Genomic DNA, 22,236 nt, shown 5'->3' on the forward strand with positions numbered 1-22,236 from the left:
ACATACTCGTTACATTTATTTATATGTTGTGGTACAACATTGACAAACTGAAGTTGTGCAAGTAAAGCGTAGCTGTGCTCTGTAGACAGCTGAACGCCTCCTCTTCGTCTCAGTATCTAAAAACAAACGACTGCATTTCCTACCGCAGTGAGAGGCATCAAATGAAGATCATGTTTCTAAATATTGGTTTGCAATTAATTTCAACAGTTCTGAAACCAACATATTTGAAGAATCAGTACAACGAACCAATCATGTTGATCAAAGACTTTAGGCCGTTCCAACTGATCAACCTATACACCTGTTATTTTTATATCAGAGAACATTAAGGACATTTTAAATATCTGTCCATATAGTTGGGCAGTATCAGGCAATCGATTAAATCAGAATTGTAACCATCCGCGAAATGTATGAAAAAAATAACATTTATAAAAATAAATTCATGGAGGCATTTGTAATAAAACATTGATTTTACAAATTGATTTTCTGATCACAGCATTCCAACAGTGGAGTCGAAACAAAAGCACTTTCGGCATATCTTAAATTAAGTCTTCAATCTCTGAACCAATGTGACCTGATCTTGCTTGTTTTGATCATAGAAATCTACGCTATTTACAGTCGAGCCGGCAGCCTCCGCTCCCCAGGCTCGTGCTAAACCTTACAAGACTCGAATTGTAACATTTCTAAAATAATAATAACAATAATGCAGTTTCTAGAAGATTCCTCGTGTCTTGGCCTTCTGACGTCCAGTGCAACAACAAACATGAGGGGATTCAAGTGAGAAGAACGACGAGGTCGTGAGAGGAGAGGTGAGGACGGGTTTAAGGGGGATTGAACAAACGGATAAACATCGGATTGGAGCCAAACACTCCAGCAGGTTTGGCCTGGGGGAATTTAACCTAGTTTTACTAGAAGTGTAACAGAAGACGGCTGAAACACAACTTCAGAACACAATGAGGATTAAATAAAAAGTGTACAATCAAGAGGCGCCAATGACGGGAATCAGTGAGCGTACATTCAGTGGTGATTGGCCAGTGGCGGTGGAGAGACGATACGATTGGTTGTAGTTAAGGAAGACTCTTCCGCTCTCACTAATTCATGTCTAAGGGCCCCTGTTGTGATGAAGATGTCTAACCATCATCATCATCATCATCATCATCATCTTCAGAAGAAACTCTAAATGCTTCTTGTATGAAGGAGAAAGTTCAACAAAAAACGCACTGGGAAAATGTGATGGTATCGTTTTCTGAGACTGAATAAAAACAGATAATAGTGGATAAAACCAAAGCTCCTGACGAGAGGATTCTAACGACTGCAGTCCCAGTGTTTCATCTTTTAAGCAATATATAAACTCACACTGTATTCTACTGGGAGTCGCAGGGAGAACGGGACTCAGCGACGCTTCTGTAACAGCAAACTATGACCTCCGGGGCCCGCCTGGGAGCCTCCTCGTGACCTTTGACCTCCTGAGGTGCCTTGCAGTGTGTGTTGTGAACTTTTTCTTTCTCTGCTTTTGTACAGCGGTTGTAAGAAGGAAACAGCAGCTGAACTCGTCCATATATATTTTTTTCTGTGTTTGCGGACCCCTCTTATCAGTCCACCTCCCACCCTCTACTCCCCCTTTCTCCCCCACCCCGCCCTGCAGGGGTAGTAGGGTCCAAAAAAAATAATCATAGGGGGGGGTCCTTTTCAGCACCTCCTCCTCCATCTCTTCTGCTCAATTCTCTCTACCCCGCCTCCTCCGCCCTCGGGCGGGGGTGAGGAGGTGGTGGTGGTGGTGGGGGGGTCTAGGGGAGGTCCTCCACGTAGTTGGCGGGATACAGCCCCACCTGCCCGTCCTCCAGCCGTCCCCTGCACCAGCCCTGGTCGTCCTCACCGCCGATCTTAGTCAGCTGGTCCCCTGGGGAGGGGGGGAGGGGGGGAGGGGGGGACGGGTCATTACCGGGTACTCAGGTTCAGCCAGCTTGATGGAGGAGTCGGGAGGGTTAGAGGAGGCGGTAGGGTAAGAGGGTTAGGGGAGGTGGTAGGGTAAGAGGGTTAGGGTAAGAGGGTTAGGGTAAGAGGGTTAGGGGAGGTGGTAGGGTTAGGGGAGGTTGTAGGGTTAGGGGAGGTGGTAGTGTTAGAGGGTTAGGGGAGGTGGTAGGGTACGAGGGTTAGGGTAAGAGGGTTAGGGGAGGTGGTAGGGTTAGGGGAGGTGGTAGGGTACGAGGGTTAGGGTAAGAGGGTTAGGGGAGGTGGTAGGGTTAGGGGAGGTGGTAGGGTACGAGGGTTAGGGCAGGCGGTAGAGATAGAGGGAGGGTGACTGTGGTCACCGTTTCCAGGTGGTCCAACTATCGACCCCTCCCACCTGCTTTGAAGCTCAGCTCGTCCTGCTCCTGTCCCTCGTAGTCGTACAACGCCCGCACCGGCACCGAGATCTCGGGGGACGCCGGCGTCTCCGCCTCGAAGGGATTCCCCTCCCCGTTGGTGGAGAAGGGGTTGGCGCCGCTGTCCTCGTCCGACCAATCGGGGGACTTCTCCGTGCTGCTGGCACTGGACGAGCACAAGACAGAGAGCCAATCAGAGAGCCGCTTCCATCCGTGGTTGAGATCGTGTTGAGAACACACCGACGGCCCAGGTCAGCCGGTCGCAGAAGCAGCCACGTGAGAAGAGTTAGAGAACCGGATATAGAAACAGAGCACCAAGTCAAGAGTAACGCACACACAGCCACACACGCAAACACCAAAGCTGTCCGAACGCCGTGTCCGGCTCCCCGCGGGAGAAACAAGGCAACGTGCTGAGGATGCAGGCAGCCATTTTGAAAGAACCAACACACAGGACGAACAGAACCGCACTGATGCACCTGCAAGAGCTTCGAAGGAGACACGGGTACGATGCTGACACAACAACAGAGATTCCAAAACGAACAGGGAGGATGAAGCATGAGAGCGGCTGATAGTGTGGTTGGTATTTGTCCACAAGAGGGCGCCAGACACACACACACCAATGAGCGCCGTCACTGTCTGAGGAGGTCGGACTGAAGGACATTGAACACAACAAGCAGCCCACCAGGAGATCATTACCGGTCAGATCAGGGTTCTACCCATAGAGCTCTGGGTACATCTGTCAATCAATCAAGAAGCTCTTAATATTCTGTTGACAGAGGGCGGGCCTTAAACCGTCCTCACCTGCCTTAAGATAATATTTGAGCTGCTTAAACAGTTCAAAAGGTGCAGTCAAAGTTCTCACCTGACAAATGACTGAGAATTCAAGAAAATTAGAAAATTATTGAGAATTTTATTCTCTAAGAATATATCAATTTGAGTGAATTTTCAAAGTTCTATTGAGATAACCCAATCTGACCATTAGAACAAAAAGATTGATTTGTTTTTATTACCAAAGCAGACACATGCGAACGTGATCACATGAACTATCAGCCGGGACCTGGGGGGGGGGGGGGGGGGGGGGGCAGCGGGGAGGAGGAACAGGGTGGGGTGTTTCCAGACCATGCAGAACAAATACCTGTGAGTGTGGGCGCCTGCATGCTTTTGTATGTATATATATCTATATAAAGATGTGCATCTGGGTGTATGTGCCTGTGGATGGCCAAAGTATAAGTAAGTGTGTGTGTGTGTGTGTGTGTGTGTGTGTGTGTGTGTGTGTGTGTGTGTGTGTGTGTGTGTGTGTGTGTGTAAACAGGGACAGATGAGAATGGAAAGGGGAACGAGACAACCCGCGGACGAGAGAGAGAGGCAAAACGCGCTGAAGACGAAGAGAGGATGAAGAGGGGAAGAAGAGGAGTAACTTCTCTTCTGCTGAAGAACGACAGAACAGAAGGGGGAGAGGAGGGAGGGGAGGCAAGGGGGGGAGAGGAGGGAGGGGTGGGGAGGCAAGGGGCGGGGGAGGGGAGGCGAGGGGGGGGGTTCCTGTCACCAACGTTTTCACATCCTCTTTCTCCACCGTGATGCGATTCTCCTCGCTCTTCGTCTCCTTCACCTCCTTCTCCTCCTCCTCCTCCTCCATCTCCTCCTCCTCCTCCTGCTCCTCCTCTAGCCCCTCATCCTCATCCTCAAAGGGGTTCGACCCCGCCGGCGCCGTCTTAACGGGCGCGCTCAGACTGACAGGAAACAGCGGTGGGAGGGGTGAGACACGAGTACGCAACGAACACAGAACACACAATATAGTACACAGACACAGCACATCTCACCCTCATAACACACACACAGGACACAGAACACACACACACACACAGCGAAATACACACTCACAGAATACATACACACACACAGAAATACAAACGCACACTCACAAATACAAACACACACACACACACACACAGAAATACAAACACACGTACACATAAAAGAAAGACCAAAAGAAAGACCAGACAAAGACACACACAGCAGAGCGTGGCAGGAACTCATCTGAGGTGAGTCCCGACCTGAGCTCTGACTCCTACTGTGGGGGATAGGAGCGATGAGGAGTTCTGGACGGTAAACAGTGAATGAGGACATTTTTCAACCGAGGGACAGGTTGTGTGTGTGTCTGAGACGGTAAGCCTCAAACACATCATGTATTCAACAAGTAAAGACGGGGATATACCTACAGACAACATAATATGTTTTGAATAAGTAGATGTCAACACAAAAACACCTATTACGCAAGGAGTAAACACTAATCATTAATCATACCCACAATGCAATGCGCAGCAGAACTTGTTGCCACAGAGGTCACGTGACGCGGTGTCGCTGTTTGCAACACATTCTGCTAAACCACCGGAGCTCAAGGACTCGGTAATGTTAAACAGACAAAGTGCCGATAAGGAGTACGACTACAGACCACTCAAGGCTACAACCAAAGGACTCGAGGACTACTGAACACACAGATCTCTTTGTAGTACTGACAGAGAGTTCCGGTACATGTGTTTGAACAGGCTTTGTGTGCCCTTAAGGAAGGACCGGGAACAGGGGAGAGTTAAGGTTGGAACTATACGTAGGATAGGATCATTGGTGGGAATCAAACCTGAACACACCCCTTCAATGACATGCGATTCCTTCCGTGGTTGAGTGAGGTTAGGTCCACGTTATTCTGAGCCTGCCGTGCCGGCGTCCGTACAGGAGGGCGAAGCTCCAGAGCCACCAGAGGAACGCCAGCACATCGATTCATAAACATTACTCCAAGCTATGAGCCGACTGGAGGAAACTCCCCCGGCTCCTCGTCACAGGAGAAGAGCCAGCATAGTCACCAAGCCCTGCTACGCTCTTAGTTTAACACATCCTGGTGCCCCCCACTCCAGACAATAGCGTCTGAGGGGGCGACTGGGCAGGAGGCCACCGATACAACCTCAGACCACGTTGGTTCCTTTAGAAAGTCCAACCTTCACGAGAAGAGGGGAGAAACGGTTTGCACCGAACCAAGGAGAGGACAAGGTGCACCGCACCTGGTTACAGGGGTCAGTCCGGCAGGTTAGACCTCTCAGGTGACCTCCGGGGAAACATTAGCTTTGGAATGTGAAATCTATTTCATGGATCCCATCCCGCCCCTAAAGGGTTGGCTGTCCGTCCAGAATCCACCCAACAGCTTCCTCCTTAACATTATTACGTTGCACTGTAGGCAACTTTATTAAAAAGGTACAATATGCAAGATGTGCGTTTTCAAGCTAGCGCCAGTCTAAATTTAGTCAAAACATCTCCTCCTCTCCCTCCTCCCCCTCTCTGCAAACCCCCAACCCCCAGGGCTTACCTGAAGAGGTTTCTGTGCGCTACTCAGATCCAAAGACAGAGACACACAGAGCCCTGCAGCTACAGAGAAGTCTCTGCATAACACAGTGTGTTAACATCTCAGCCTAAAACATTTTGCATAATGTACCTGCATAACGTATTCTAATTCAAAAGGCAATGTCGACACATGCAGCAAACATCTGACATCTGATTAGATGCCGCGAACATCAACCTCCCAGCAGGTCTGAACCGGTCTGTGGTGGTGTGAGGACCTCGTGTCAGAGCCTCTCCGGGGGCCGTATCTCACAGGATCAGGAAGGGTTGGGCCGCGGCGCCTGCGTTCAACGGATGGCTTCACACCAGTTCTGGGGGGTTCCCCCCTGGTTTAGGAGGTGGGAGGGTTAGAGCGCAGCACCTCTGCTTGAGTGGTGCTCACCAGGGGGGCTGGCATGAGGAGTTTGTGCATTGTAATGTGTGCGTGTGTGCGTGTGCGCATGTGTGCATGTGGAAGGCCAACACTACGCTTCATTGTTGTAGACTTGAATTCATCAAAATCGACGTCAAATAGGGCGTATTTTATCAGGTTTTATCAGGTGTTCGATCTACGTTCAATTCAGTCTCTCTCTCTCTCTCCCCCTCTCTCTCTCTCTCTCCCTCTCCCTCTCTCCCTCTCTCCCTCTCCCTCTCCCTCTCCCTCCCTCCCTCCCTCCTCTCTCTCTCTACCTGCCACTGGTCTTGACCGGCGCCACCGACTGGTCCGAGCCCGTCTGGTTGATCCCGGTCAGCGTCACGCCGTCCGTCGGCTTCTTCTTGGTCTCCCTGCGGCTCAGCGTCCGGTTCAGGTCCACCGACCAGGCCTGGGGAGAGCAGAGGTCAGGGGTCAAGGGTCAGCACAAGACTCTGGGTCTTCAGGGAGGCGGTATAGTTCTGGGTAGAGGAGCTTCAGAAGGAGGTATAGTTCTGGGTCCATTAGCCCTCTCGGGTAAGGCGGCAGGTCTTTGTCTCTCACAAACCATTTAGTAAAAAAAAATTATACTTTTGCTTTGAGTCAGTTACACAATTTATCCGTGCTTTCGCCGTACGTTTGGGGTTCATGTGATTTACTTAAATCAAACAAGTTTTCTATTATCTTTAGATAATATTGATCACTTGCAAAAGTGATCGACAAAGAGATCAGATGATGAAATCAGAACTCCTCCAGAGCTGTCTGGGGGACATGGAGACCCACTGCGTACCCACCAGCTGCTCTCCGACACAGAAGTATACGTCCTCCTTTAAAAGACATGTCGAAGGAACACCACAAGCATGTGCAACACACACCAAGTGCTGCTCAACACAGCCCCCCGGGTTCAACGTCTGGTGAACCCGGCACAGCACAGAGCACATCTCCCACCGTTGACACCTGAGCAGTGGAGGGAAACCGTCTAGAAGGCAGAGTGCGGTCCTTTATAGAGAGCAGGCCTGGAAGAAGGAGAAGGAGGAGAACCAGGCAGCACACCCAGGCAGCACCCCCCAGGGATCTGACCCAGGGACGTGATCTCGGCCCGGGGCTGAGCACGGTGCGTTAGGTGCGTTGGGTTGAGACAGAGCGTCACCCCGCCCTCTCCTCCCAGCTGGGTGGGGAGGGAGCCCAACGCACCAACGCCCGATGCTTGGGGGCAGGGTCGTCTGGACTCTAGCAGGTAGGTGTGTTGGACCACCAGCCAAAAGGCTCTGGGTTTAAACCCCTGTCCCACAGCCTAGCTCCCAGAGCAAGAGGCCCTGACCCGTACAGCCCCTCAGCGACACGCATCCCCAGTAGTACAGATAGGAAGAGCCTGGAGTCACACACCGGTGTTGATGTGGACCAAGTGGGGGGGGGCCAAAACAACTCCTGAATATACACTTTGATGGCCTTTGATAGATCCTGATGGACAGGACAGAGGAGCATTACTGAAACCCTCAGGGGTGACCTGGTGGAGTCATGTGACATCAGCATGTCACCAGGGGACGTGATGTGACCCGACCGTTACAGTCTAAAAGGGACCACAGAGAGGGGTCAGGAGGGGGTCAAGTTTGGAATCTAAGGGGTCAAAAGGTCAGGAATGAACTGGGGGAGTGGTCGGTTGGGAATGCTAGCGAACAAGAGACGTCTGAGGCTACAGGCAGGCGGGACAGGAAGAGGTGACGTCACATGACCCAGGGACCAGAAGATCCCACCATGACCCCACTACCATAGGAAGAGAAGTCACACAGACACGGCAAAGACACACCAACACACCCACACACCCTCCCCCTCCAATTGCTAGGGTAATGGTTCAGTCCGTGCTCAACTCACTACGACGGACCACCTCTTAGAGGAGCGGGGGGGGGATGAGGCCAAAGTCTGTCAGACAGGCGGGGGGGGGGGGGAGGATAAAACAAAGGGTTAGTAAACGACCAATTATTAAAAGGATTGAAATAAAAACACAAACCAGAGTCTCCCGGTATCAGCTCCCAACATTACAGCTCCCAAAGCTACACCTCCACTCCTCCCATCACTCCTCTACCTATCCCTCCTACTAACCCTCGTCCCGCCCTCCCAGGGCCCGGTCCTGCTGCCCCCCCCCCCCCCCCCCCCCACCAGGCCGGTACCTCAAACTGGGGCCAGTTCATGGGCATGCCGGGGCCGTGGTTGGAGCGGAACCACTTGAGGTCCTCCTCTGCGTCGGCGGCCGTCAGCGTGTCCTGGAGGTTGTGGTAGGTCGTCTGGAACCTGGGGGCAGCGAGAGGGGGGGGGGGGGGGGGGAGGGTCAGGAGGGAGAGGGGGAGGGATTCAGCCTCTGGGGGGGGGGCCCCCCCCCCCAGAGGCTGAATAGGTCGGCCCTTGTCACGGAGGGGGACGACGACACCCTGGACCGATCCAACGTCCCGCGAGCCCTCACGCCCCGGTGGTTGGTGCTGTGCGTCCAGCCGGGTTGGACGCTGGGGTGAGAGTGGGCCGGTCGTGTTGTTCCACAACAAAGGCAACAGGCTCCCTAATGGAGCTCGTTAAGGAGCTGCTAACGATGGAGCGGGAGGAGCTAGGAGCTGTTCCACTCCACGTCCATCAATTGTTAATGAGAAGTGGCTTCTACCTTCACCCCCCAAGCGTCCCTGGGGGCAGACCCACCCGGCCTGCAGCTCCAGCTCACCTTTAACACACTGGCTCTGTAAGGTCGGATTGGTGAAGAGTGTGTGGGGTCTGATCTGTGATTGGTTGAAGGTGTGGGGGTCTGACCTGTTATTGGTTGAGGGTGTGGAGTCTGACCCGTGATTGGTGGAGGATGTGGGTCTGACCTTTGATTGGTGGAGGGTGTGGGGTCTGGCCTGTGATTGGTGGATGGTGAGGGGTCTGGCCTGTGATTGGTGGAGGATGTGGGGTCTGACCCGTGATTGGAGGAGGGTGAGGGGTCTGACCTGTGATTGGAGGAGAGGTCGAGGTGCTGTTTGACCTCCAGCAGCAGCTCTTTGAAGAAGGAGATGCGTTTCTCCTCAAACTGCTGCCACTGCTCAAACACCTGCTCCATGTTCTCCATGTACTGCGGCGTCAGCTTGTCCAGCTCATCAAGGGACTTCTCGTAGCGCTCCTGAGTCTGGAGGGTTCAAACCAGAACAGACCGGCTAAGACCAGAGCGGACCGTATCAGACTGGATCAAAGTGGATCAAACTGGGCCGTATCAAACCGGACAGGACCGGATCAAACTGGACAGGATCAAACCAAATAGGACCGGATTAAACCATACAGGACCAGACCGAGCCAATCAAATCAGACAACGATCCGTGAAAGATTAAAATGCAAATTAAAGGTCTGTTTACTTCACTCTGTCGACACAGATGAAACATAAGGGAATAGAGTATATACACGTGTTTATATACCGCTATAATACACACATAAACTAAAGAATAGAGTCCTAATCTGCACCAAACTGCCGCACTGCAATCACTGCAATCATCCAGCAGAGAGGAGAATTTAATTGTGTTCCCGTTTTTCCTGAACAATACTTATATTCTGGTTTCCTGATGGCTTCCTGTGGACTGAATGAACTCCATTTATGTCCAACTTTCACAGACACATTTTCAGCCTAAACCACCTCGGCTTTAATTCCAACTGTTTCGCTTACTCTGAAATCTTTGCAAAGTTAAACCCAAGAAAATGATCACCTGAAACCAATGACAGCAGATGCGGGAATGACCTTTGACCTGAGAGGGCACTGGTGTAGCCAGCATTATGATCCGTCAGTGCCAGTAATATCACAAGAACATTACAAAGCCGTCCCCCCGGTGAGAGCCAATCAGAAACGCCTCAGGTTACAGTGTTACCCAGAAGGTGGTCTCCTAACCTTCTCTGTCTCCTGCTGGCTCTTCTCCACCTTGTCCTGAAGCTTCTTCTGGGTTTCGGGGTTGTTCTCCATCTTGCCCGTGTTCTCGCGGCTGGTGGCCAGCTTCTCCTCCTTACAGGCCGCGTGGTGCGCCTTCTTCATCGTCTCCACCTGCAGGGTCACCGGCGTCATCATCATCATCATCATCACTCCTCATCCTCACCTACACAGCTGGTCGCTGTGAATTCTAATATTCTGATCATCAAATGCCAAAGGAAAGAGAAAAGCTGCTTCTACTGGGAGGCTTGAACTTGTTTCTATGTATTGTAGTTTGCATACAGGTTGTTGCAGGGCCACATTGTTGTGATTGGTAGGATGCAAACAAGGTCTGGGGGGGGGAGAGCGAGGAGCCCGATGGAAACAGCCTGTAGGCTTCCTTGATCCAAGATGTCCTCATTGTCAAACTGACTTCATTTATACCCAAGATACCCTTTGGAGGAAAGTGTCTCCTAAAAGGCTCAAAGTTCTGTTGCCTATGGCTCAGTGGTCACGGCTGCTAGCGTGATGAGCTCTGCCTCCAGACAGCGAGCGTTCACAGACACACTGTGAAATAATTTGTCATTATTTTAGGGATACGTATCGAATAAATAAATTGGTGTGTCTGAAAAGGCCCCAGTGTTTTTCATGTGAGGCATGGCTAAATTGGTGACTAGGTTTACGGTCCAACTTATTTTGTGAAGGATATTACATCTCTATGTCTCTCTGAAGGCTTCACAAAATGGCTTAACCAATAACATATCCCACCATGCCTTCTGATTAAGAGCATTACGCCCCAACATAAACTCCCACACACGTTCTTTGGACGTAGCGGTTCACTGCAGACGTTTACTCCAAACAGAAAAGGTCCAGTCAGGTTTGGAACCTAGGACCTTCTTGCTGTTAGGCATCAGCACTAGACCCTCTGTTCCACCAGAAACATCCACAGACAGTGAGGAACCTCACAATAAACGGTCTGACCAAAACATCCCAGAATATCGTTTCTATTGTTCCTTTAAGGAGATAGAGGGGTGTGTAGCGGACGCTAAGAGAGGTGAAGGCTGTGGCAGCTCTGCTGTGTGGAGGTCGTCATGGAGTAGAGAAAACAAACACAGACAATTCGTTGAGTCAGGAGCATGAAGTCAGGCGCACAGAGGGGCGGTGAGCTGGGTAATCACCGGCTAAGGCTCTGCTCAGTCATATGAACACGGTACACTCTGAGCGTATTCTGAGTTAGAGTTCCTGAGCGTGCATTCATTTGGTATTAGAGTTGTGTCAATGTTGTTAGGGATCTTCATTGGCCTAATGCCCATGATACTGGGGCCTAATGTAAGATAATGACCCCGTTACTGGGGCCTTCCATTACAAAGAGCTTTAACATTTCATGCTCAAGGAACAATAAAATACAAAATAATAATGTGATGAAAGATTTCATGGTCACATCAACAAATCCATGAAAATAAACCATAATATCAAAATAAAACCTACCAATGAGAAGTTAGCAGATATCGGGGCCGGTTATACTTGCACAACTGGTTAAGGTGTTCGGGGTTGGAACCCCAAAATTCTACCTGCAGGCATTTCTTACGCAAGACGCCCTCACCCCCACCTGCACCGTTGGGACATATCGGTATGCGTTTGTTACTGTTAATCCCATCGGATTAGTTTGTTGCTCTTAAGTCCCTTTGCATTAGTTACTAAAGTCCCTTTGTATTAGTTACTCAAGTCCCTTTGGATCAGTTACTCAAGGCCCATTGGGTTAGTTTGTCACTTAAGTCCCTTTCGGTTAGATTGTCACTTAAGTCCCTTTGGGTTAGTTTGTTACTTAAGTCCCATGATGTGTTGCAGCCCACCCACCTCCTTGAGCTTCTTGGCCCAGGGCTTCTGGGCCTTGCGGAAGCCGTCCTCCGCCTCCTTGGTCTCCTTGTAGCCTCCGATCATCTGCTTGTGGTAGGCGTCGCGCTGCCAGTTCTTCAGCTTCTCGAAGTCCTCGCCCATCAGCGCCGCCTTCACCTCCATGTGCAGGTCGCTCACCTTCTCCGCCTCCGTGCACAGCGCGCCCCAGGCCCGCTCCAGGGTCCCGTACTGGGGCCCTAGGAACCCCACATCAACACCAGGTCAAAGGTCAGTTCCACATCAACACCAGGTCAAAGATCAGTGGTTCTAATGACCCAAGGACAACAAACGTAAACATGTATTGATTTATATTCAAATAATAATTGATAATACATAATAATAAATATATAATACATTATAATCAATACATGTTCCGACAATCCACTGACAAATAAATAGACTCATCTTTTTAATACTAGAATAAATGGGAGCTTGTAGTATTGATTGCTTTAAGTGAATGAGTGTTTGTGTGTGCGTGCGTGCGTGTGCGTGTCCTACCCTTGTCTATGAGCTGTCTCCAGCGCTTGGACCACTCGGTGAGCTGCTGGGCGTAGCCCTTCTCGATGCGGGCGCGCTCGTGCAGGCAAGTCATCATGTCGTTGCACAGACGGTTACCGTCGTCCACGCGCTTCACCGTGCGCTTGTAGTTCCCCACCTGGTGGAGGAGACCAGGAAGGGGGGAGGAGACGCAGGGAGGGTGGAGGAGACGCAGGGAGGGACAAACAGAGGGAGAGATGACAGGCAGAGGGATGGATGACAGATCAGTGGATTGACAGACAAGAACAGAAGTTTGAACGGAGGGAGTAGAGTCTACGCAGAACTCACCTCCCAGAAGCTGTCACTTGAGACGTCCGTCATGGAGTCAGTGTAGGAGCCCGACATCGCTGCTGTTGCCCTGGGTTACCCTCTGTGTAGGGCCTGAGGACAGAAACACACACACACAGGATAGGCTTAGGGAGAGCATGTCGCCATCTTGAAAGAATCTTAAAAAGATTCTAATAAATAAAGCAAGACATCGCTGCCACACACACACACACACACACACACACACACACACACACACACACACACACACACACACACACACACACACACACACACACACACACACACACACACACACACACACACACACACACACACACACACACACGGTTTCGGGTTAGTCTAACCATAACAGGTGTTGTAGATTACACCTGTAATCTATAATTAAATTTGAAGCCAGGATGTTGTTGATAAATGAGGAACTTGGCGACTGGTCTGCTGTTGCAATACACCGATACCCAGCCTGCTCTTCAACCCAAAGTACAGAGCACAGGTTCCTGATAATACTGAAGAATACCAGACCCAGTGAGTGAACAGCTGCCCTCGGCCTTAACCTATGAGATGACACAGGTCAACTCTGGGAAGGACGCCTCATTGAAATATTCATAGTTATAGTTATGAGTATGGATTGCGCCATGTGCAACGTCCCACGACAGATCTCTGGGAGCTACCAGGTGCTCACACATGTCGGCATTTCTCAGAGGTGGGGAATGAGGAAGTAAAACCACAGCATCACAGATATGTTGTCAGTACAGGTGTGGGAACCAACAAGAGGGCCGGATCCTTTTACGAGGATGCATGCCACACACAAAAGAAAATTCTAGAAACACACACACACACACACACACACACACACACACACACACACACACACACACACACACACACACACACACACACACACACACACACATTGGGGCAAGAGACTTATGGTAAAGAGGGGAGAGAGAGGGAGGATGGGGGAGAGAGAAGGAGAGAGAGAGAAGAGAGGGGACTAGGGGGTAGGAAAGAGGGCCACTGGGTTAAGAGGCTTCCTTGAGTCCTACCTGCTCCTTCATGACATGAATATGAACCGCTAGTCGCTCTGCATACACAAGTGTCTGAGTGTCTGCTACACAACCAGAGACACACACACACACACACACACACACACACACACACCGACAGAGAAAGGAAGAGAGAGAGTGTGATCTGGATGATAATGTGAGCCGCAGGTGGGTCTATATCCGCTTCCAGCCCCCAGACAGCCATCCATGTGTGTGTGAGCACCCGGAGATCCACAACGTGGGGGGGGGGGGGCTTCCGTTAGATCTTGGCCTGGCATCAGACCCGGGAGCCAGGCACAAGGGCAGACAGTGTCGTCGTCTCCCCCCCCCCCCCCCATGGCTCCTCCACATCCCTCACACTCCTCCATCCTCCCCACCCTACTGCTCTTACTCTGCCCATCACACACACACACACACACACACACACACACACACACACACACACACACACACACACACACACACACACACACACACACACACACACACACACACACACACACACACACACACACACACACACACTTGAGTAATAGTTTGAGGGTTGTTGTGAGGTTTTTGTGTGGGTGTGGTAAAAAACTAATCATCTGAATCACTCAGCTCCCGTCAACTTTCACAACACAGGAATCCTCGACTGTGTTCAGACCTGCCGTCGACACCAGGAGAGGACAACATGTGTTTCTTCACAATTCTCAAATCTGGAGGCAACAGCAAACACAGAATGTACCCAGGAACATTAGGTCTGCTAGAACTGTCAACTCACTCAGGAGACGCTGTTAGGGACCCCACGTACAGGGGAGTCGGTATGTTATATACAGGGGACCCCACATATAGCCCAGCAGTGGGACACTCATCCCTAGTTTTTACATCCATAATCCTCCAAATGTGTCTATAAGGGGTACAGTTGGGTGGTGTAACGTATCTGTGTACACTGTACAGTATGCAGACTCCTACATCCGCTCATGTGGATCTGTGACGAGGAGAGCTGAGGCCTACGATGAGTCCGGCCCATGTTGCTGCCAGCTGTCTCCAGACCTCACCCTACATATCGCCACAAATACATCCAGGGCTACTGAAAAGGGCACAGCGCGGTGGGTTCAATCCACGGATTCAACGCATCAAACGCAACAGAAAATGGAACGCAACAGGGGAAACAAACATCACACGGTGACGCCTTCCTCTACCGACCGCAAGTAACTCGGATCAAAGACCGGCTCTGGAAGCATTGAGCACCTGCAGCAGGGAGGCTGACGAGCCGGGTACAGATGTAGACTCGGAGAAGGACTTCGTTTGTGGTCAAGACCAGGTGGGAAGAAGTCTCCCACTGAAGACAAACGCACACCAGCCAAAGGGAATGCCTAAAGCATGGTGTGTGTGAGTGCGTTTGTTTCTCCAGGCAGAAACGAACCGCCCTGCAGCGAGCGCCCCTGCCGAGGGTGGGACGGAGTAGCGGCTGTAGAAAGGTACTGTGTATCTGAGTTTACACAGTGACTAAATACAGTAGTAGTAATAGTAGCCATTGGCCAATCACCCCAGATAACAGCACTCTCCCCAGAACCCGTTCACCTCTGGCCCAGTTACAGCCAGCCTCCGTTCTGTGTTACCAAGCAGCTCTGGGAAGGATCAGCTGTAAATCAGGAAGGGATTCGAGCTGATGTCCATGGTACAGTGTTTTACCTCATAGCTGTTCTGTCACCACGGGGACCGTACAGTGATGTGAGCCCAGTGAGTCGCGCCAGGGCTGGAGTTCATTCAGCCAATAGCGTTACAGCTGGAGGACCATGTGACACGGCCTGCTGCTTGGGCCGTGAAATCAGAACCAGCGAGGGGAATTAGGAATTGAGAATAAGGAACTGAAATAGAGACATGACTCCTTAGTTAGTAGCTGTAGTCAGCTGCAGTCCATTGAAAAAAGGGTTTGGCATTTCAAAATAGTGACACGTTATCTGAAGTTGGGTTTCTTAAACTAATAGGCAATAGCACACCAAATCAGTCCAGCAAGGCTCAGAGCCAACCTGATTTAAAAGACCGAAGCAACATTATTTGGGATGAGATTTGAGTCTATAAAGATCGCTGTAAACTGTTTCCGTGTGTGGTTGACGTAGCATCCATTTACACAAAGCTCTGTTCGCTTGGCATCCATGTTGTATGTGTGTTGGTGTTTTATGAATGAACGTCCACGCAACCAGAAAACCCACATAATTTAAAAAGCGGGCGCGGCACCGATGGATATTGTTTACAACTCAACTCGGGCGAATCAAATCCTGGGAGGATTGCTTACTTAAGGCAGACACTGTCACTGGCTTAAATCATGCACTGACTCGAAATAAGAACTTCAAATCTCCAGGAATAGCATCAGCTCAGATGTGGAGCAGCATGGTAACTTGAGCTGCAGCCGCCCTGTGACTGGTCCCAAATATACACCACCCTAAAATACACCACCCTAATACACCAGACATGACCAGACGAAGACGAGTGGTGAAGAGGAGGATGTGGTGGAGGCACCTGGAACGAGCCCGCGGCCGCCTGGTCGGGTTGGCTGAGGGAGGGGCTCTACAGCCTGGGGTAATGAGGGCTGGATGGCCTGGAGCTCTACAGCCTGGAGTAATGAGGGCTGGATGGCCTGGAGCTCTACAGCCTGGAGTAATGAGGGGTGGCTGGCCTGGAGCTCAACAGCCTGGGGTAATGAGGTGTGGCTGGCCTGGAGCTCTACAGCCTGGGGTTATGAGGGGTGGATGGCCTGGAGCTCTACAGCCTGGGGTAATGAGGGCTGGATGGCCTGGAGCTCTACAGCCTGGAGTAATGAGGGGTGGCTGGCCTGGAGCTCTACAGCCTGGAGTAATGAGGGGTGGCTGGCCTGGAGCTCTACAGCCTGGAGTAATGAGGGCTGGATGGCCTGGAGCTCTACAGCCTGGAGTAATGAGGGGTGGCTGGCCTGGAGCTCTACAGCCTGGGGTTATGAGGGGTGGATGGCCTGGAGCTCTACAGCCTGGGGTAATGAGGTGTGGCTGGCCTGGAGCTCTACAGCCTGGGGTTATGAGGGGTGGATGGCCTGGAGCTCTACAGCCTGGAGTAATGAGGGGTAGATGGCCTGGAGCTGGAGCTCTACAGCCTGGGGTAATGAGGGGTGGCGGGCCTGGAGCTCTGAGCATCAGCAGGTGGTTGAATTGCACCGATTAAAGGCTGTAAAGGAACTGAAATCAAAGCATGAAATTGGGAAGCAAGAAATACCAAAATAGGATAATCGAACACATGGTCCAAATCTCAGCGAGTATTCCAGTCCTCATTTTTTGCGCTTTCTTTCTGTCTGCGATAGTTGCCACGCAACACAAGAATTTCCCCATAATGATTTCCCAGGTTATTAACCAAAACTAACAACATACCATAACGACCATTAACTTCTTAAGATGCTGCTATGCTTCCAAAATGGAGGCGATCACTGCGATGTTCGATCCCAATAGAGAGGACTGCTGCCCTCCTGCGGTTCACCTGGACACACGGGCCTCAAACCAGCGACCGCTTCTCTGGTTCACTGCATCACACCCCTCCTACAGAGCATGAAGATCTTTTTCTCCAATATCTTCGTAAAGAAATGCATTACGTAAAAAAATCCATAAGCTGCTGTTGAGATGTGTGATCCCTCAGTCAATACTAGCTCAGTAGCTCTAGGCTGCTCCACAGTCCCATTTCAGTCTTGATGTCTGGCGTTTCTGTTAATATATGGTCATTACTGTCATGGGGAACTCCGCTACCTGATGTTGGCCAACAGACCTTTATTATACCGCCAGCCAACGACAGCAATGCCACAAAGCAAAGGCGTACACACAAGGAATGAAGTATTGGTAAGATGGCAGGAGAAGGACCAGAATATGATTGTCTATTACAGTAGTTGGTCGTTGATGATTCGCTTGACCAGAACACGTTTCTACCTCCGGCCAGAAAGGTCTGGAATTCAAGACTGGAAGTCGGTTAATGCCACAGATTCAAGGCTATGAAGACATTGAAATCAAGGACAGGAACCTTGAGTTCAAGGCTGTGGAAAGAAAGAAAGAAAGAAAGAAAGAAAGAAAGAAAGAAAGAAAGAAAGAAAGAACAAAATGGACAGAGAGCAGCCATCCATCCCTGAGGGGAGTATGTGGGAGAGAGCAGCACCCAGTCACCATTACGTCTGCTACCCTGTGTATTTGGGTGCCATTTAACATCCAGCCTTTATTTTTAGCAGCTGCTGATTCAGAGCGGGGTCTTGAGGTACATGACGAGCAGGTAGGACTAGCCACCTGTCTCCAGATTGTAAAATAGAAAAATGTTTGATGGACACCTCATATTTATAAAGTGGGTGTCACGCGGGTCTAAGGAGTCATGCGGAGAACATAAAAATATATTTTTGTTTTTATTAATTCTAACGTTAAACCACCTTGTGGAGGAGAGAGCGGGGTCCACTTCAAAATCCCTTAAGACACCATTTACTTTCGATCAGTCATCATGATGGTTGCCGGGGGACATCATTCTGATGTCCCCCGGCGAAAAAGACATTCCTTTTAGAACAGACCTTCCATTGACTGTCATTCTCAGCTACTTAAACATGAACACATGCTAGTGTGTCTCCACACATAACTTTTTATTTCAACATGAAGAGCTTTAAGTGGATCTCCCTTTGTCCGGCCCAGTGGCCACTGGTAAGGAACCGTCCTCCCAGAGCCACTGGTCAGGAACCACCAGCCCAGAGCCACTGGTAAGTAACCATCATCCCAGTGCCCCCTCAGAGCCAGTGAAACTCTACCTCATGCCCCTCTGGCCCTGAGACTCCACCAAACACAACGCGTTGCCATGACACCAGGAAGAAAAACAACAGCCGGACTGAAAAATGAGTTCTCCTTCCATGTCCTCATCCCATAATAGTCTGCTTATCTAGCCCTGGGCCGGGGGGGCTGTGGAATCCACTCCATTATGGAGTCTATTTCCATTTCCTTGCTTTGTTTCCCAGGGAGGCTGAAGGTGGAGCAGGCTGAAGGTGGAGCAGGCAGGGCTGGATGAGAGGGGGTTGGAGCCCCACCTCTCAGACCCGCACAGCAGGACATCGGGTCCAGTCCCCGGGCAGAAAAAACGAGGACCAATAGACTCAGAGTGGCTGAGCTCTGATATAGCTGTCACACACACACACACACACACACACACACACACACACACACACACACACACACACACACACACACACACACACACACACACACACACACACACACACACACACACACACACACTGAGGTTATCGGTTTCCTCTGTGAGCGTGGAGGGGTCATGACCTTGACTTTCACTCCACTGCAGTCCCCCCCACCCCCCCCCACCACCGTGCCCCACAGGGGGCGCGGCCGACAGCTGTGTGGAGGTTTGCTGCATCGGCACAAAGCCAACCGGTTCTCTGTGTATACCTCCAGCAATCGAGGGGGAATGTTCCAGAACTCAGCATGGTTTAGGGAGAAGCACCTCCAGTTCCAGGGACTGATGTCCTGGACGTCGCTTCTGGTCCTGGTACCCCGAGTTCCAGATCCCCAACCGGATGTCCAGAACCTGCTGCAGTTCCAGACAGAGCCCTGTAAGGGACTTGGCTTAGCTTAGTTTAGCTAAGTTTAGCTCAAGGTCCTGGGACATGAAGAGCTCCCATGGGACTGCTCTGTCCGCCACATCAGGGGTAAACAGCAGACCCAGAGTCGGCCATGGGACTGCCCTGTCCTCCACATCATGGGTAAACAGAAAACCCAGGGTCAGTCTGAACCGGCTCCACAGCATTAGGAACAACACAATGGATTTGTTCCTCCTGATCACGGGGCCTCCAGAACATAATGAAGACGTGGTCCATGACAGGGGAGGGAGGGAGGGGGGGAGAGACCCTGACTTCACTCTCCAGAGACACATTCCAACATTCTCTGCTGTGGAACCTCCTCAGTCACCCACTTTCCACCACACCACCACCCTCTCCAACCCTCCAACCCTCCAACCAGGGCGGAGGAAAGATGAGAAACAGAGTCACTCCCCAGTCGCTCCACCTCCACCTCCAGTCACTGATCCGTTATCCGAGCCTGTATCTAACTCGCCCGGATAAAGAGCGAGAGCCCAGGTCCTAATCCTCGTCACAAAGTTCAGCTAAGAACGCGAGGTTGCCTTACTGGGCTCTGGCGCTGTTCCGTGAGGTTTAGCTCAATCTTTAGGCTCTTGTACCGACATGGACCTACGTCCATCGTACACACACTGTGACAATACACAGTAATTAAGACAGAACTGAGCTGTGTCACTACAGGACTGGACCGGGATTGGCTGTCTTAATCCCGGTTTGTTATGAGGCGCTGCAGAATCCAGAGTTCCACAAGAGAAAAACCAGCAGCTTTAGTGGTTGTGCGTGTGATGTAAATGACATACAGAAATATATACACACACAACCGTGGACCAGCGTTCTTTAAACAACGACAAAGCTGATGAAAGTTGCAAACATAGGATAACAGCTGCAAAGATAGCAGAAAATGAACTTTGTTTTGCAAAGTAAACACAGAAAGATTGTGTTGACGTGGTTTCAGAGACTTGACCACTCCCTGTTCATCTTTAAATGGGACTCTTGTGATCGTCAGCCAATATGATATCCTACTAAAACTATCTTATACGTCCGTGTATACGGAACAATCTAAATGTATGTACCATTAAAATAAAGTCCTCTCAAACTTCCATCACAATGCTTTCATACTTCGGCTTTTGCTGCCACGACAACGTTCCACAGCAACATTAATGTACATAACCAGTCAAATATAGTCCATTAGCTCAGAAGAATGTAATCAGTGAGATCTGGCAGCCTTCATCTGACTGAATGAAACCCCCACCACACAAGGTCAAGCAAAGGCACTCAAAGATACATTTAACGAGGATACCAATTCAAACGTTGAGATGAGTTTTGAACCTAAACCAACAGAAATGGACTGGAACCCATAACCAGGACACGAGTCCCATAACCAGGACATAAACAGGACATCTTGATAGCCCAACTGAAACACAGACTAATAGTCTTCCCCCTGACTTCTCTGTTCCACTCCTGATGACGACAAGCAGATGATTGACTAACGTTGACTAACGTTGACTAACGCTGAGGTTGGTCCAACAGTCAACACTTCCTTCCCCACACATTCCTGATGTCCCCATGATGTCCCTTAGACATCCATGTGGCAATCACACGTCTCATGTCATGTCTCCTGGGACCGAATTAAAGATATTGTTGTTTACTTATTAGTGTTTTCAATAGAGTCCATCAGGTTCACTTTGCATTAGGTTTGAAGTAAACTGACTAAACAGTTTGAACAGGTAAGGAATAATCGGCAGAGACAACACTAACTACAACTACTAACCTCCCAGCCTGGACCCGGATCGAGTTCAAACTAACCCAATGGTCTATAGTACTAACTAACCCGCCCCGCCCTTCAGTCCTCCAGAACAAGCAGATCCACAGAAAAGGAGAACGACAAACTAATTCACTAATTTGACGCAGACTTTGTTAATTTATCGCTACGGGTCTACGGGTGAGGGATCAAAGCTCTGAGTCCCGGACTCAAGTCCTAGGGGGTCCCGGGTCATAAGAGCTCCATTCCAACTTTCTAATGTCCAGCGGGTCTACATGTGGTTTACTGAGCACCATAACCAGTCAACCAGGAACACATATCAGGTTTAGTAGGTTTAGTTTGGACACAATAACTTAATAATAACCTAATAGATAGAATGACATCCTAATTACTGATCACAGATCGTTTCGCTCACGGCCATAACGTCAGACCCACCGGCTAACCACTCTACCGTGAGTTAACTAACTTAACTAACTCTAGATCCAGACCTGGTTCAAGTTCTCCTGATCGCCTGAACTCCTAAACCCGCTCGCTGAAGTCTTACCTGAGTATGTTCCTCCGTGAGTCTTTACGGCGGAGGCGGAAGGATCTGCGTTCCTCTGACGCGGTGATGTGTCCGTTGTTTCCTGCTGGTCGCGCGGCCCCGCCGACAGGCACCGCGAAGGGGCGCGCCTAGTGACGTCACGTCCCGCCGGCAACACGGGGGGTGTTTTCTTTTCAAGCACAGCAAATAATCATTGAAATAGATGAATGCAAGTGACATGATTTATTTATATTTTGTTGAAGACATTTAATATCTTCATTTGTATAGTTCTATGTTTTAAACTGAACAATATGTGTTCAAAAAGGACAGCACCAATAGTAATGTTTTAAAGGAATACATAATTTAAATGCTAAACAGTGACTACTGCTCATTAAAAATACTATGTAACAGCCTTTAATAATGGTAAATAGTATCAAAGGAGGAAAATAGCAAGCCTGACATTTTAAAAGCAATGTCTTCTCTGGACATTCAGTTCTTTCACTCCAACCCAAGCGTCAA

The 22,236-nt window shown here is 50.2% G+C and overlaps 1 protein-coding gene across 5 annotated transcripts; it reads right to left on the reverse strand.

Annotated features, from left to right (window-relative positions):
- Position 1: 1 nt before the first annotated feature.
- On the reverse strand, positions 2-21,886 carry pacsin2 (protein kinase C and casein kinase substrate in neurons 2). Of its 5 annotated transcripts, none has more exons than XM_060038765.1 (12): positions 21,739-21,886; positions 12,773-12,865; positions 12,446-12,602; positions 11,909-12,144; positions 10,037-10,186; positions 9,114-9,289; positions 8,310-8,430; positions 8,014-8,061; positions 6,420-6,553; positions 3,914-4,093; positions 2,345-2,529; positions 2-1,897 (listed from the first exon to the last, which is right to left on the reverse strand). In XM_060038765.1, exons 2-12 carry the CDS (start codon positions 12,827-12,829, stop codon positions 1,785-1,787), a joined length of 1,557 nt encoding a protein of 518 aa, XP_059894748.1. In that variant the 5' UTR covers positions 12,830-12,865; positions 21,739-21,886; the 3' UTR covers positions 2-1,784. The 5 variants fall into 5 exon arrangements, with proteins under 5 accessions (XP_059894748.1, XP_059894749.1, XP_059894751.1 ...); XM_060038766.1 differs by lacking the exon at positions 21,739-21,886 and adding an exon at positions 15,496-15,646; XM_060038768.1 differs by lacking the exon at positions 8,014-8,061.
- Positions 21,887-22,236: the final 350 nt, after the last annotated feature.

Source organism: Gadus macrocephalus, chromosome 19 (assembly GCF_031168955.1).
Source record: "Gadus macrocephalus chromosome 19, ASM3116895v1".
Lineage (NCBI taxonomy): Eukaryota > Metazoa > Chordata > Actinopteri > Gadiformes > Gadidae > Gadus > Gadus macrocephalus.